Source organism: Rhinoderma darwinii, chromosome 2, assembly GCF_050947455.1.
Source record: "Rhinoderma darwinii isolate aRhiDar2 chromosome 2, aRhiDar2.hap1, whole genome shotgun sequence".
NCBI classification, from domain to species: domain Eukaryota; kingdom Metazoa; phylum Chordata; class Amphibia; order Anura; family Rhinodermatidae; genus Rhinoderma; species Rhinoderma darwinii.
Window position 1 is genome coordinate 412167765 of NC_134688.1, and position 15816 is coordinate 412183580.

Consider the following 15816-nt stretch of genomic DNA (forward strand, 5'->3'; position numbering starts at 1 on the left):
ATTGAGGAGGAATGGGGGTTTAGGATGTCCATGCTCCCAATCTGTTGGGTTCCCAGCGGTGTGGCCCCCAGTGTTCAGACAATTATCACCTATCCTGTGGATAGGTGACAATTGTCAATTCCGGTAATACCCCTTTAAATAATAAACGTATATGTACTTTTCGATCCTTAATGCATGCCGATTTTATACTTATTTTAAATTTGTTTATCCAGGGCGGCACTGTGTAATATATGGATTACACTAACTACAGTACAATCATAAAGAGTGGTCTTTACTGTTTACATAAATTGGCCAACACTTTCAATGTTATAAATGACTATAAGGCCCCATGAAGACGGCAGCGCAGTATACCTCAGAATCCCTCTGTAAACGCAGCATTCCTCCATATGAAATCGGAGGTATATGGCGGTACAGTGAAGACCACTTGCACTACAATGGCAGCCTTATTATGGCTCCATACAAAACAGAGCTTTTATACAGCTGTGTGCAGGGGGCCATATAGGTAGAAATGACTGACTTTTAATGGAATATCTACATGAATGTTTTGCAGGATTATGTTAAATATTATATAAACCATATAAATTGTGTGCTGTGAATTATTTGATGTAAATTCTCTTCAAAATGCGGTTTAAAAGGGAACCTATCATAGCGATAAACGGAGGGCATTTTAAACATAAATTTTTTTTCTCAGTTATGCGAATTTTATGAAAATGGTGTTTAATTCCCCTGGCGTGCCGATCGCAAGTGCCACTGGGGCGGGACTGGGGCGGGACTTGATGTGCAAGTGCTCCTGCACGCTGCAAGCCCCTCTGCTATGAGTGACAGCTCTAGTGGTCTGCTGATTGGCTGCTAGAGCGGTCACTCAAAGCAGAGAGTGGCGCTTCTGACCGCCATGTCGGGGAAATTACACGCGTTTCTCGGCAATGCAACTTGCAAAACCGAAAAAAAAAAAAAAGATATGTTTAAAATGCCCTTCGTCTGCACTATATCTCAGGGTCAGCAGTTCTGAGGCCTCAAAACTGCTGACAGATTCCCTTTAATTAAGCTGTTTTTTTCTTCTGTGTACACTAGGTGGTACAATTCTCTTTGTTTTATCACATGTACCAGTTTAACAGAGCTGAGCGCACTCACCCACATACCGTAAGCACTAAACGTAGTCAGCAGTTTATAGAAATTACGCTTAAAGAAAGCTCCTACTGTAATTCACACAAATGTATATAAATGCTTTTAGAAGTTATGTGAGATAAAGTAGTGATCATGAAGTCAAACATTTTTCTGGATTTTATGTTACTACTCCCATTGTGGAATACTACAAGCAGCCTCTCCCCAATAGATAATATTCAACTGCACAGTGAAGAGATAAGACAGACAATGTTTAGTGTATTCACTGTAGTGGGCCATAATACAGCCCTATAAACTCTGGTTGTTGGAGCAGAATATAAGACACTCAGCACCAATAGTCCTCTTTTGAATGGCCTTATGCGTGAATCCCAGCTCTCTCTGGGTTTGAATCAAGTGGGTGATGACGGTTATGGATTGACAGCCTGATGCCCTCTTCACATCGCGTTTTGGACTTCCATTGGAGGTATACGTCGGACTCCTGATATATACCACCGACGGAAGGCTGCAACGTATCTTACTGTATGACATACAGAGGGATATGTCGCCCAGAGATTCTGGCCCTGGGAAACCGCTGTAGTCACTGTCCAAATATGGACAGTGCCATCAGGAGCTTTCCCAGAGCCAAAGTCCACAGACACAGCAGCTGTAGTAAGCTCCAGCGACAACTGTTCATATATGGACAGTAATGTCACTCGAGTTTCCCGACGTATACGTTTAATGTATACCGGTGACGGATGCGTAACAGTGGAATCTGTCACCCATAGGCTTCCAGGTTAAAGAAAAACTATACGGCGCAGTAAAATTTTATTGCGCGTTTCCATAGGATTGAATAGCGTAGTCTACTATTCTATTCCATCCTTCAAAAAAAAGGTATACTGACTGAGCCTGACGGAGACCAAAAAGGCCTTTTGGCCTCTGTCGGGCTAATGGCACCCTATGGACATGTTTATCGTGTACGTAGGGAGCTATTCCCGGCATATACGATAAATACAATTCATAAACGTGAGGTGAAGAGGGTCTTACCTGCATGAATGTGGATGTGTGAGCGGTCAATACTGGTTAGCATGCCTTTGGACTAAAGGACCTTTTACACCTGTCGATATTTGGCCGGTGCAGCGAGCGGCAATCAACGAGACATCGTTGATCGGCGCTCATTTGCTCCTGTCACACGGAGCTAAACATGGGTACGAGCGGTCGTTACTCAGAACGCTCGTCCCTATACATTATTATCATGTCGGCAATGCGTCTCCCTGTTTACACAGGGAGATGTGTTGCCGACAACAATAATATTTAACTTTTTTAAAACAATGCGTTTGCTCGTTCATCTGTTAACCGTTCCCCTCTTTACACAGGGCAATTATCGGCAACGAGCGTTCTATGAGCAGACATTTACATAAATAAGTCTGTCCCACAAATCTATATATCAATCTGCTCAGCTTCTACTACTCTATTACAGGTTGTCCACTGATAGGACAGCATGTTCAACGTGACAGATCCACCTTAATATATATTCTACCACAGGTAAATGTGTTTTAGGTTAAAAAAAAAATTGTAGGAAAGTGCGTTACATTTACTGGGAAAAGGCTGCCTGTCTAGTAAAGAGGTCTGTAGTCACACGCCTGTTGTGCCCAATATTAAATCCAGCTCAGAGTATGATTTGTCTTACCAACATATGTCAAGCTTTGTTCTGTGTGTTCAGGTTCAATGTAGTTTATACGATTGTAACTGGATTTTGCAGATCGGTAATTATCCAGTAAATTTTGTGTCTTTTCACCATAGATGTTACTTGGTCGAATCACACATGTAATTAGCTTATTTCCATTTCGGGTCTGCAAAGGAATATCAAAAAGGAAACCATTACTTTGATTTACCTGAAGGGTCAGTTCACATGCCAGATTTTGCTTAGCGGGTACAACCGCAAAATCCGCCGAGGTATTATTCCTGCTGTCGGCAGGAAGATTCCTCCTCCCATTTGCTACAGTGAGAGATTGAGGAAATCTGCCAGAAAATAGGGCAGGACGCTTCTTTTGTCCGCTAGCTGAAAAAATCAGTTAGCAGAAAGAGGAAGTGACCGACTCCCATTAAAATGAAGGTCGGCAGAATTCTGTGTCGGGTCCACCGCAAAAATTCCGCCGTGTGAATCAGGCAAAAAAAGGAAAACGTTAACTTCCTTACTTTGAACATCGTCTGAAACTTACAGGTATATACATTAGAAAAGATACAAACAACCTGAACATCATCTAAACTCAGTTAGGGCTCATGCACACGGCCGTATTACAGCTCTGTTTTGTATGGAGCACTAATAGGGCTGCCATAGAGGTACATACGTCCCTTACTGTACATCCGTATGCCTCCGAAATCATTTAAAGGCGTATGGAGATCTTCTTTGTTGGATTCCACCCAAATCAATTAAAAAAATTAATTGTGGCATGTTCCATAGGACTCTGTATATATAGAAGTAGTCTCCCCTGGAAACAATGTCTCCAGGCATACTACATCGGAGGGAGCATGTACAGCACACATGTAGGTCATGTGGCTCCGTAGTCCCGAGCCAAACAGCCTCTTTGCACTGTCATACAGGATCCATGCACACGACTTCATGTGCGTGAGCCCTAAACCAATGAACAGGGGCATAACTAGGGGTGGCTGGTAGGGCATGTGCCTTGGATGCTGGTTTGCCTATGCGGAGGAAACTATCAAGCCACTCTTCTTTGGCCAGGGTATATAGATAACGGGCTAGTGCAGCAATCTGAATATTTACCCTGGATAATGGATCGCCTAGCTACAACTCTCCAATCAAAAACAGAATTCTGTGCAATTTCCATTTCGTATCTAATGAGCAGTGGCGGAACTATCGCTATAGCAGTCATAGTGACTGATATGGGGCCCGCAGCATGAGGGGGCCCGTGCTGCCTGGCCCAGCACATAAAAGTTATTTTAAAGATTCTGTAAAAGAAAATTAATGAGCCGGGCCGGGTGGCATTGTTTCCCTCATGCCCAGTGGGGTTGGTGGATTTGTGTCCTGGCGACTGCCACATCCAATTGTATCTGCATCCTCAGGACTCCCTGCTCTGCCGTTCACTGGGCTACGTTGGACCTGCAGCCTATAAGATGCTGGGAAAGGGTCCCTGCGCAGGCCAGCGTGATGACATCACTGGATCGTCCGGCCTATGCAAGGGTTCCATTTTGCCGTCTCATAGGTAGTAGGCCTGAGGCAGTGAAACCCTGCTGCTCCGTTCGTCGTGGAAACGGGGCTTGGTGCGCTTATGTTTTTTTGTTTGTTTGTGTGGCACTATCTACAGGGATGTTGTGTGGAACTATCTACAAAGGGGTGCGGCATTATCTACAAGGGGGTGTGGCAGAGTCTACAGGGGGCTGTGTGATCATTATTAATTAGATGTGATAAAATAGGGGGTGGAGGGTTAGAAGATCTATCCCCCCAGGCCCTCCCTTTTTTATGAGATGCCATTAATATAGATCTACCATAGATATCAGGGGGGGCAGTCAATAGTTTGCTATGGGGCCCAGTCTTTCCTAGTTACGCCTCTTCTAATGAGGTAGTTAAGTAAGAAATAGTAATAATATAAATAGTAGGCATTGAAGGGCGCCCAACCACTTAAGAAGGGTCTACACTGACTGAAAGGGGGGTACTTAGTTGTGGGGTGTTAGCCAGGCAGCTGCACGCCATAGTGTTCCCCCTACCTTTATTCATATAATGGTTGCTTCTCCACCTCCATTGTGCTGTTAAGCCTTGTTCACATGGCGTGTATTTGACGTGTTTTTGCTGAGGTTTACACTCACAAAAAACGTGGCAAACGCATGCTTTAAGCTTCCCATTGACATCAAGGGAAAAACGCATTGTAGTGCATACAACGCGTTTTTTTTTTACATGCGCGAGTGTTTAAAAAACGCGTCATGTAAAAAAAGAAACGTCAGGTAAATTCTTAGCGCGTAAAACGCATTGAAAACGCACCTAATTCCAACAGTCAATGGGAGTCCTAATTACGCGCACAAAAAAAACGTGCTAAAAATGCCTGTACTTTAAAAAGCGCTTTGCAAAAATGCTAGCGTTTGACGCATTTACACGTGGTTTTTTTTTAGCGCAGTGTGAACAAGGCTTAGAGATCGTGCTGCGCCATATCATGCAGCATGCACCACTTTGATAAATTTAGCAAATTTTTTGATTGCCTTGTTTAAGTTTACACTGTTTAAAACCTAGACAGTATTAGTAAATCTGCCCCAGCGTGTCCTGCTCTTTATTTCAGATTCATGGGGGAAAAGCCGCCCTTATAATGTTTGCTGTAGTTTGGCATTGCTGCAGTCGTTTAACCCCTTCCCTCTTTAGCCACTTTTGACCTTCCTGACAGAGCCTCATTTTTCAAATCTGACATGTGTCACTTTATGTGGTAATAACTCCGGAATGCTTTCACCTATCCAAGCGATTCTGAGATTGTTTTCTCGTGACACATTGCACTTTAAGTTACTAGCAAAATTTGCTCGATATGTTCAGTATTTAATTGTGAAAAACACCAAAAATGAGCGAAAAATTGCAAAAATTAGCATTTTTCTCAATTTAAATGTATCTGCTTGTAAGACAGGCAGTTATAACACACACAATTGTTGCTAATTAGCATCCCCCATATGTCTACTTTAGATTGGCATCGTTTTTTGAACATCCTTTTATTTTTCTATGACCTCACAAGGCTTAGAACTTTAGCAGCAATTTCTCACATTTTCAAGAAAATGTCAAAAGGCTATTTTTACAGGGGCCAGTTCAGTTGTGAAGTGGTTTTGAGGGCCTTATATATTAGAAACCCCCAAAAAGTCACCCCATTTTAAAAACTTCACCCCTCAAAGTATTCAAAACAGCATTTAGAAAATGTCTTAACCCTTTACACATTTCACAGGAATTAAAGCAAAGTAGAGGTGAAATTTACAAATTTCATATTTTTTTGCAGAAATAAACTTTTAATACAATTTTTTTTATAACACAGAAGGTTTTACCAGAGAAATGCAACTCAATATTTGTTGCCCAGTTTCTGCAGTTTTAGGAAATATCCCACATGTGGCCGTAGCGTGCTACTGGAATGAAGCACCGGCCTCAGAAGCAAAGGAGCACCTAGGGGATTTTGGGGCCTTATTTTTGTTAGAATATATTTTAGGCACCATGTCAGGTTTGAAGGGCTCTTGCAGTGACAAAACAGTAAAAATCCCCCAAAAGTGACCCCATCTGGGAAACTAGACACCTCAAGGAAATTATCTAGGGGTGTAGTGAGCATTTTGACCACACAGGTTTTTTACAGAAATTATTGGAAGTAGGCCGTGAAAATTAAAATCAACATTTCTTCAAAGAAAATGTAGGTTTAGCGATTTTTTTTCTCATTTCCACAAGGACTGAAGGAGAAAAAGCACGTAAAATTTGTAAAGCAATTTCTCCCGAGTAAAACAATACCCCACATGTGGTAATAAATGGATATTTGGACACACGGCAGGGCTTAGAAGGGATGGAGTGCCATTTGGCTTTTGGAGTCCACATTTAGTAGGAATGGTTCGCGGAGGCCATGTTACATTTACGAAGCCCCTGAGGGGACAAAACAGTGGAAACCCCCCACAAGTGGCCCCATTTTGGAGACTACACCCATTGAGGAAATTATCTAGGGGTATAGTGAGCGATTTGACCCCACAGTTTTTTTGCAGAAATTATTGGAAGTAGGCCCTGAAAATAATAATCTACATTTTTTCAAAACAAATCTAGGTTTAGCTAATTTTTTCTCATTTCCAGAAGGACTGAAGGAGAAAAAGCACCACAAAATTTGTAAAGCAATTTCTCCCGAGTAAAACAATACCCCACATGTGGTTATAATTGGCTGTTTGGACACACGGCAGGGCTTAGAAGGGAAAGAGCACTATTTGGCTTTTTGAGATCACATTTAGCAGGAATGGTTTGCGGAGGCCAGGTCACATTTGCAAAGCCCCTGAGGGGACAAAACAATGAAAACGCCCAAAAAGGGACTCCATTTAGGAAACTACACCTCTTGAGGAATTCATCTAGGGGTGTAGTGAGCATTTTGACCCCACAGATGTTTCATAGAATTTATTAGAATTAGGCAGTGAAAATAAAAACAGTCCTTTTTCTTCAATAAGACGTAGCTTTAGCGCAAATTTTTTCATTTTCTCAACAAATAAAGGAAAAAAAGAACCCAACATTTGTAAAGCAATTTCTCCCGAGTACGGCAATACCCCATATGTGGTCATAAACTGCTGTTTGGGCAAACGGCAGGGCTCAGAAGGGAAGGACCGCCATTTGGAGTGCAGATGTTGCTGGATTGGTTTCTGGGCGCCTGTGGGCCCAAAACAGTGGAAACCCCCCAGAAGTGACCCCATTTTGGAAACTACACCCCTCAATGCATTTACCAAGGGGTGTAGTAAGCATTTTAACCCTGCAGGTGTTTTGTAGAAATTAGTGTTCACTCGATGTTGCAGAGTGAAAATGGGATTTTTTTCCATAGATATGCCAATATGTGGTGCCCGGCTTGTGCCACCATAACAAGACAGCTCTCTAATTATTATGCAGTGTTTCCCGGTTTTAGAAACACCCTACATGTGGCCCTAATCTTTTGCCTGGACATATGACAGGGCTCAGGAGTACCATGCGGAGTGGAGGCCTAATTTGGCGATTTACAAAGTATTGGTTCACAACTGCAGAGGCTCAGATGTTAAATAATAAAAAGAAACCCCTGAGAAGTGACCCCCATTATGGAAACTGCACCCCTCAAGGCATTTATTAAGGGGTGTAGTGAGCATTTTCACCCCACAGGTCTTTTCCATAAATGAATGCGCTGCGGATGGTGCAAATTAAAAATGTATATTTTTCCCTAGATATGCCATTCAGTGGCAAATATGTCATGCCAAGCTTATGACGCTGGAGACACACACCCAAAAAATTGTTAAAAGGGTTCTCCCCGGTATGACGATGCCATATATGTTGAAGGAAACTGCTGTTTGGGCACGCTGTAGGGTTCAGAGCACCATTTGGCTTTTGGAGAGCGGATTTTGCTTGGTACTATATTTGTTTGAGTATTGCTGGTGTTTCCATTTATAATGTGGGGGTACATGTAAGCGGGGCGGAGTATATAAGGGGAATAGTCAGGTGGTATAAAAAAATAAATAATAATCCATAGATGTGTGTTACGCTGTGAAGCAATCCTTTCCGCACAGGCCAGTGTCGCACTGATAAATGGTGTCATTTCTTATCCCCCTTTTGGTCCACACTCCACGCCTTTGTAGTTGGGGGAATTTTGCTAGGAAGTGTTGTCCTGGTATAATACGGGCACCGTCGCTTCCAGCGGATATGTTTGGGCTCTCCCCTTCCTGGTTCCCTAATTTTAGGTCCTTGATAAATCGCCTCTTGAAACAGAAGAAATGTTCCCCTCGGGCACAACTGCATATTTTTTTATTTCCTGACTTATTGGAGCCAGAACTAATTTTATTTTTTCATAGACGTAGCGGTATGAGGGCTGGTTTGTTGCGGGACGAGCTGTAGTTATTATTGGTACCATTTTGGGGTACATGCGACTTTATGATCACCTTTTATCCTATTTTTTGGGATGCCAGGTAAACAAAAAAACGCAATTCTGGCACAGCTTTTTTCATACAGCGTTCACCATGCGTTATAAATTACATGTTAACTTTATTCTGCGGGTCGGTACGATTCCGGCGATACCTAATTTATAGCACTTTTTTATGTTTTACAACTTTTTGCACAATAAAATTACTTTTGTAAAAAGAATGTATTTTTTCTGTCGCCAAGTTGTGAGAACCATAACTTTTTAATTTTTTTGTCGACGGAAATGTATGAGGGCTTGTTTTTTGCGGGACGAGCTATAGTTTTTATTGGTACCATTTTTGGATACGTGCGACTTTTTGATCACTTTTTATTCTAATATTTGTAGGGCAAAGTGACCAAAAAACAGAAACTCTGGTAAAGTTTTTTACGTTTTTTTTTTACGCTGTCCACCGCGTGCAATAAATAATATAATATTTTGATACCTCAGGTCGTTACGGTCGTGGCGATACCAAATACATATGGTTTATTATTTTTCAATAATAAAGGACTTGATAAGAGTAAAAGGGTGATTGTATTTTATTTGATTACTTGAAACTTTTATTGTTTTCAAACTTTTATTTTTTTAACTTTTTTTTACACTTTTTTTTACACTTTTCTTCAAGTCCCACTAGGGGACTTGAAGGTCCAACGGTCAGATATTTTTTTTTCTAATACATTGCACTACCTATGTAGTGCAATGTATTAGATCTGTCAGTCATTCACTGACAGCAAGCCGATTAGGCTTCGCCTCCCGGCGGGGCCTAATCTGCTTCCGTAATGGCAGAGCAGGAGACCATTGTGTCTCCTGTTGCCATAACAGCAGTCGCCAGTCCCGATTGCCTGTCAGGGCTGGTGATCTGCTAGTAACCGCTACGATGCAGCAATCGCTTTCGATTGCTGTATCGAAGGGGTTAATGGCAGGGATCGGAGCTAGCTCCGGTTCCTGCCGTTACAGGTGGATGTCAGCTGTACAGTACAGCTGACTTCCACCGCTGATGACGCCGGATCAGCTCCTGACCGCCATCTTGCCGGCAGCTACGGAAGCCGATCAGGCTCCGCCGCCGGGCGGATCTTGACCGGCTTCGGTGCTAGGCAGACCGGGAGGCCAGTATTAGGCCTCCGGTTGCCATGGCAGCCACCGGAACCCCGGCAATTTCATTGCTGGGGTTCCGATGAGCTGCAAACACCTTAAGTGCAGCGATCGCGTTTGAGCGCTGCACTTAAGGGGTTAATGGCGGGGATCGAAGCTAATTTCGGTCCCCGCCGTTACAGTCGGATGTCAGCTGTAAGATACAGCTGAGATCCGATGATGATGGCACCGACTCAGCTTCTGAGCCGGTGCCAAACATTTGCCATAAATGTACGGCATTTTGCGGGAAGTCAATGCTTTCCATGACGTACATTTACGGCAAATGTCGGGAAGGGGTTAAATTACTGTGTGTTTACAGAAATTAGCTATATATTTTGTTTACTACATATACCTGCAACATATTCTGCAGCGCTGTACAGATATGGACATTATTTACAAGAGTCTCTGGGACTGAGCTGCTCTGCGATTGGCTAATAGCGGATGATGTAGTATCGGTGTGTCCGAGTGTGGTTGAAGGGACCCATGTTTATATTTCGCACGGGGCCCTCAGTTTTCTCTCTCTACCCGCTGGTTCACAGTGTAATTTTCCTGTCTCAGGCCTCATGCACACAAACTTATTTTTTTCCTCCCGTAAATACTGGCGTAAATACGGGTCCTTGGTCACACGTATTCGACCCGTATTGCACCAGTATTTACGGACCCGCCCCTTCTCTCTCTCAGTGCAGGATAAAGAGAAGGGGCAGCCCTTTCCGTAGTAAAAGTAAAAGAAATTCATACTTACCCAGCCGTTGTCTTGGTGACGCGTCCCTCTTTCGACATCCAGCCCGACCTCCCTGGATGACGCGGCAGTCCTTTTGACAGGCTGCAGCGGTCACATGGGCTGAAACGTCATCCCAGGAGGCCGTACTGGAGGAAGAAGCAGGGAGTTCTGGGTAAGTATGAACTTCTATTTTTTTTACAAGTTGATCTATAGTGTGATCGGTAGTCACTGTCCAGGGTGCTGAAAGAGTTACTGCTTAACTCGTTTAACTCTTTCAGCACCCTGGACAGTGACTATCCCCTGACGTCGCCTAGCACACGTAGTCACACACGTAGTCATCCGTAATTACGGGAGCCCCATAGACTTCTATGGGTCTGCCCGTGCCATTATTAGGGCCTGACATAGGACATGTTCTATATTTTTCCAACGGCACGGGCACCTTCAGGTAAGCATATGGGGAGGTACCCGTGGCCAATAGAAGTCTATGGGCCCGTAATTACGGCCCGTGATTACGGGCGTTTTTATGTTTGTGTGCATGGGGGCTCAGACACACAATAGACCAATTTTTTACTACATAGGTCTTTTGAAGTCCATGCATTGACGGGTCAGAACTTGGCGGCATAAGGAGGCCTTATACAATATTAGGCAGGTAGTTTTATTGTAATGGCTGAGTGGTGTAAAAACTCCATGCAGATATTGTCCTTGGTCGGATTTGTACGGAGGACCCCGGTGTTACAAGGCAACAGTATTAACCACTGAACATTTGTTACTGAATGAAATCAAGTGAAGTGCTTAAAAAGGAAAATGTATCTAAACTGATAAAAAAAAAAAAAGACAAAAATAACAGTCAAACATATATATTATATCTGCATTGCATTACTTGCTGCCCATTAGCCAACCGGGTTAGTTTTTCAGCTCGAGCCTTGGTTTTTCCATATGAAAGCAAAGGTTCACCATGGTACAAGGTGTCTTCTGTGACCCTTAAGATAAAACATGGTTAAATGGGTTACTTAAATCATAAAGAGTTACATTATTTACAGGCTGATTAGAAGAGTTCTGAAGGTTACGCTTTACAAGCAGACCTTAAAAAAGTTGTGCTCATATATAGGAGTATAAAAAAAAAAAACATTTTGTAATATATATGACTCAATATTGATCTGAATCTGATTTCTTAGAGACCATACGGTGCAGGTATAGTTCAGGCGCATAATAAAATAAACAAACATCTTCTGTATGCTAAATCAGGAGATTTTTATATTCTTTATACACAATTAAGACCATTAGCAGAGTCTCCTACATTTAGCAACAGAAGGCCATTTCAGGGGGAGTCCTCGAGGATTGGCTGGGAGCATGGCTCTGGCGAAACGTTGCATGGCCTGCTGTTGCTGAATGTAGAGGACTCAGCGAAGGGTCCTAATGACTGTATACATGTGGATAGCGTACACCGAAAAGAAAAATGTGAGGATACAGAAGAGGTTTATTTAGTATTTTACCATACTCCTGATATATAAGCAACATTTGGACACATGGTTTGAAGCTAGCCTGGACAGTTGGCTTGTGCTTTATTGCGGGGGTAAGCCTCTTACTGTATTTTTTTTTTTTTATCTTAGGGACCAAAGCAATATAGACAGAATGGGAGAAATTAATCAAAACTGGAGCTAAGGAAAGACTGCTCAATTGTCAATTGCAAAAATGGTTGGTGTTGGGAAAGTAGTGACACCATATGCACAGAAAGTGTTTTTTTATATTGTTTTGCAACTTTCAACATCCTTTTAGATGTGTGTCATTGTGCAACATGAACAGACATGTCAAGCACATAAGTTGACATGTATGTAAATGATTTATGCATGACTTACTCTCATCCATAGAGCAACCTAATGGATGCGTGCAATGTAAATAAATAATGCCCCTTCCCTTGCAAATCTTCTAGAATCCCTTTAAATGAAGATATGGGATCTGTTAGAATAAAGGACAGATTATATCAAACTAAAAACTGAATATTTAGATTATACAGATCAAATGCATCATACAATTGGAAAAAGTGTTTTAACCAGATTTAAGTGACACGTTTTAACATATCATCAGATCATTGTACAAGTCTAAACATTTTAGTTTCTGCAAAACCGGTTTGCTATATTTGACTTTTACTAGGGCTAAGTCCATAGCGATGGTATTGCTTTACATCCATCCTCTAGAGCAGGGGCCTCAAACATGCGCATGCGGGCCGCATGCGGCCCATGAGGCCGTCATCTGCGTCCCGCGGGGCACCGTCACTCCCTCAGGAGAGGAGAGAGCAGGCAGAAGGAGGAGTGCGCCAGCGCTCCTTCATGACATCCCAGAGCAGAGCTTATACTAGCACTCTGCTCCGGGACTCCTGCTCTGGAGTCCCAGTCAGAGTGCTAGAAGCGGCCCTGCTCCGGGACTCCGGTTGTGGAAGCCCCTGACTTCACTGTCTATATAAGGACAGTGATTTCAGGAGCAGAGGAAGAGTCGCAGGCAGAGCATTAGTAGCGCTCTGCCCGGGACTCTGGCTCTGGGCTTGCCCCTGACATCACTGTCCATATATGACAGTGATGTCAGGGGCAAGCCCAGAGTTCCGGAGCAGAGCCTATACTAGTGCTCTGCTCTGGGATTCCGGCTCTGGGGTTGCCCCTGACATCACATTCTGGTCCAGGAGGCTATCCTGAGGTCACTGTCTATGGACAGAGGGCACTGTGGCAGTATCTACAGAGGGCACTGTGGCAGTATCTACAGAGGGCACTGTGGAAATATATATGGTGTGATCGTATCTACAGTGGGCACTATCTACAGAGGGCACTGCGACACTATCTAAAAAGGGGCTGCCCAATCTTGAAATTGTGTCTGCCAACAGAGCAGCCAGACTTAATTTGCAACACTTAAACTGGATTGTTAAAATAAGCACGTGGAGTAAACTCGCAAATTTCCATTAAGTTTAAACCTAGCGCTATTATTGTAGTAATGTAATATTGCTATAATAATGTAGTATTGTTAAAAAAATGTAGTATTATAGTAATGTAGTATTGTTATAGTAATGTAGTATTGTTATATTAACGTAGTATTATAGTAATGTAGTATTTTTATAGTAATGTACTGTTATGGTAATGTAGTATTGTTATAGCAATGTAGTATTATAGTAATTTTGTATTGTTATAGTAATGTAGTATTGTTATAGTAGTTCATAACAGTGATTAACAGTAATTTTGTATTGTATGAAATTTAAAAGTAATGCAGCCCGTCAACGTTACATTTTGTCTATGTTTTGCCCATTTACCCATCCGTGTTTGAGACACCTGCTCTAGAGGGTGCTACACAGTGCAGTTACCAAAGTAGGAAAGACAATATTCTTAATTTCTTGCCGTAGCAAAATGCCTATAGATATTTGTGGATGAACAATAATCCCATGGGTATGCAGAATGTATAAAGCAGGGGTAAGTGGTGGTGGTGGGACATGTCACCTGGGTGCTGAGTGCCAAGTGGGTTCCGACAAGTCACTCTGCCTTACCAGGATATATAGTAACAGGGCTAGGGCTGTAAACGGAATATTTGTCCTAGTTAAATAAAAGCCTAGATATGACTGTGTAAAGACTAGTCCTATGTTACCAGATAGCTTCATATTTTAGCAATGTGATTGATACCTTGACCTACATGTTAACTGAACTATAAAAAGAAGGATATGAGTAAAACATTAACAGGTGACTACAGAGAGGAAACATAAAGATGTGAACGGATTTGTGGTCATATATAAGCTTTTGATCTTTGTAAGGCTTTGTATCAGCCTTGACTCTCACAGAATATTATGTATAGTATGTGCACGCGTTAGAAAAGTGCTGACAATTTATTATATACCAACCATATAATGAACAAGACAATAGTGACACCAAGTTCACGGAGATGAAGTCATCAATGTAAATATTCCAGATCAGGTATTCAGGATGCCATCTGAGAAGCAGCGGCACAAAAGTACTGTGGGCTGGGATAATTTACTGTGTGAGATTTTGTACTCCAAACTCTCAATAATTATTTGCCAGGCTAATAAAACAGCTCATTTACCCACTGAGAACCCAGTAATGGAGCTTTACAATCCAATAAATAATTACACACTACTATTTTAGGGATACATTTCTCACTTATTATTGTAACTCCCTATAAATTGGCATTCTACTTAACAGACTGGCTGCGCTTCAATCCATCATGAACACAGCAGCAAGGTTGATCTTTCTTACTATGCTAAAACCTTCGCTCTCTGTCGCCCTTTACACTAGTTACCTGTCTCAAAACCAGTTAACGAAGCTCCATACAATGCTGCAATGTCATACATCTCTGCTCTCACCTCCATCTACCAACCCATTCTTGCTCTTCGTTAAGCCAATGTCCAATGACTCTCATCCTCTCCCTTTATATCTTCTCACTCCCATCAGCAGGACTTCTCCCATATTGCACCCATCATGTGACGCTCACCGGACCATTAGACTTGCTCCTAATCAGGGCCGGCTCCAGGTTTATGTGCGCCCTTGGGCGACACATACTTAGTGGGCCCCTTTCCGGGGGAACTCACGGCGGCAGTAAAATGCCAAAAATCGTCACTTTGTGCCCCCATATAGACGTTAGGCCCTGTTTATGCCCCCATATAGAAGTTAGGCCCCCAGTTTGTACCCCCATAAATTTAGTGCCCTCTGTAGATAGTGCCACACAGCCCCTCTCCCAGGTAGTGCCACACAGCCCCCTCCTCCCAGGTAGTGCCACACAGCTCCTGACGTCACTGTCACTACTAGCACTCTGCCTGGGAGTGGCGTAGCTAAAGGCTCATGGGCCCTGGTGCAAGAATTCAGCTTAGGCCCCCCTACCCCTCCCCAACACCACCAGACCCCTGCGCACGCCTATGCCCAGCTGCCTTGCCCAACAGACCCCATGAATTCCCCCACAGTATAATGCCCCCATAGCTGCCCCACAGTATAATGACCCCCCCATAGCTGCCCCCCCACACAGTATAATGCTCCCCATAGCTTCCCCCACAAAATATAATGCCCTCCATAGCTGACCACCACAGTATAATGCCCCCCATAGCTGCTCCCACAGTATAAATCCACCACACAGTATAATGCCCCCATAGCTGCCCCCCACACAGTATAATGCCCCCCACAGCTGACCACCAAAATATAATTCTCCCCATAGCTGCCCCACACAGTATAATGCCACCATAGCTGCCCCATACCGTAT

The 15816-nt window shown here is 43.0% G+C and overlaps 1 protein-coding gene across 1 annotated transcript in view; it reads right to left on the reverse strand.

Moving 5' to 3' along the window:
- LOC142741436 (3 beta-hydroxysteroid dehydrogenase type 7-like) overlaps window positions 1–15816 on the reverse strand; it is a 33969-nt gene that overhangs the window by 7084 nt on the left and 11069 nt on the right. The window contains exons 5-6 of the mRNA XM_075850815.1: window positions 11459–11558; window positions 2789–2951 (exon numbers count right to left, since the gene is read on the reverse strand). Of these exons, the coding sequence (XP_075706930.1) occupies window positions 2789–2951; window positions 11459–11558 (263 nt within the window). The remainder of the gene's footprint in view (window positions 1–2788; window positions 2952–11458; window positions 11559–15816) is intronic.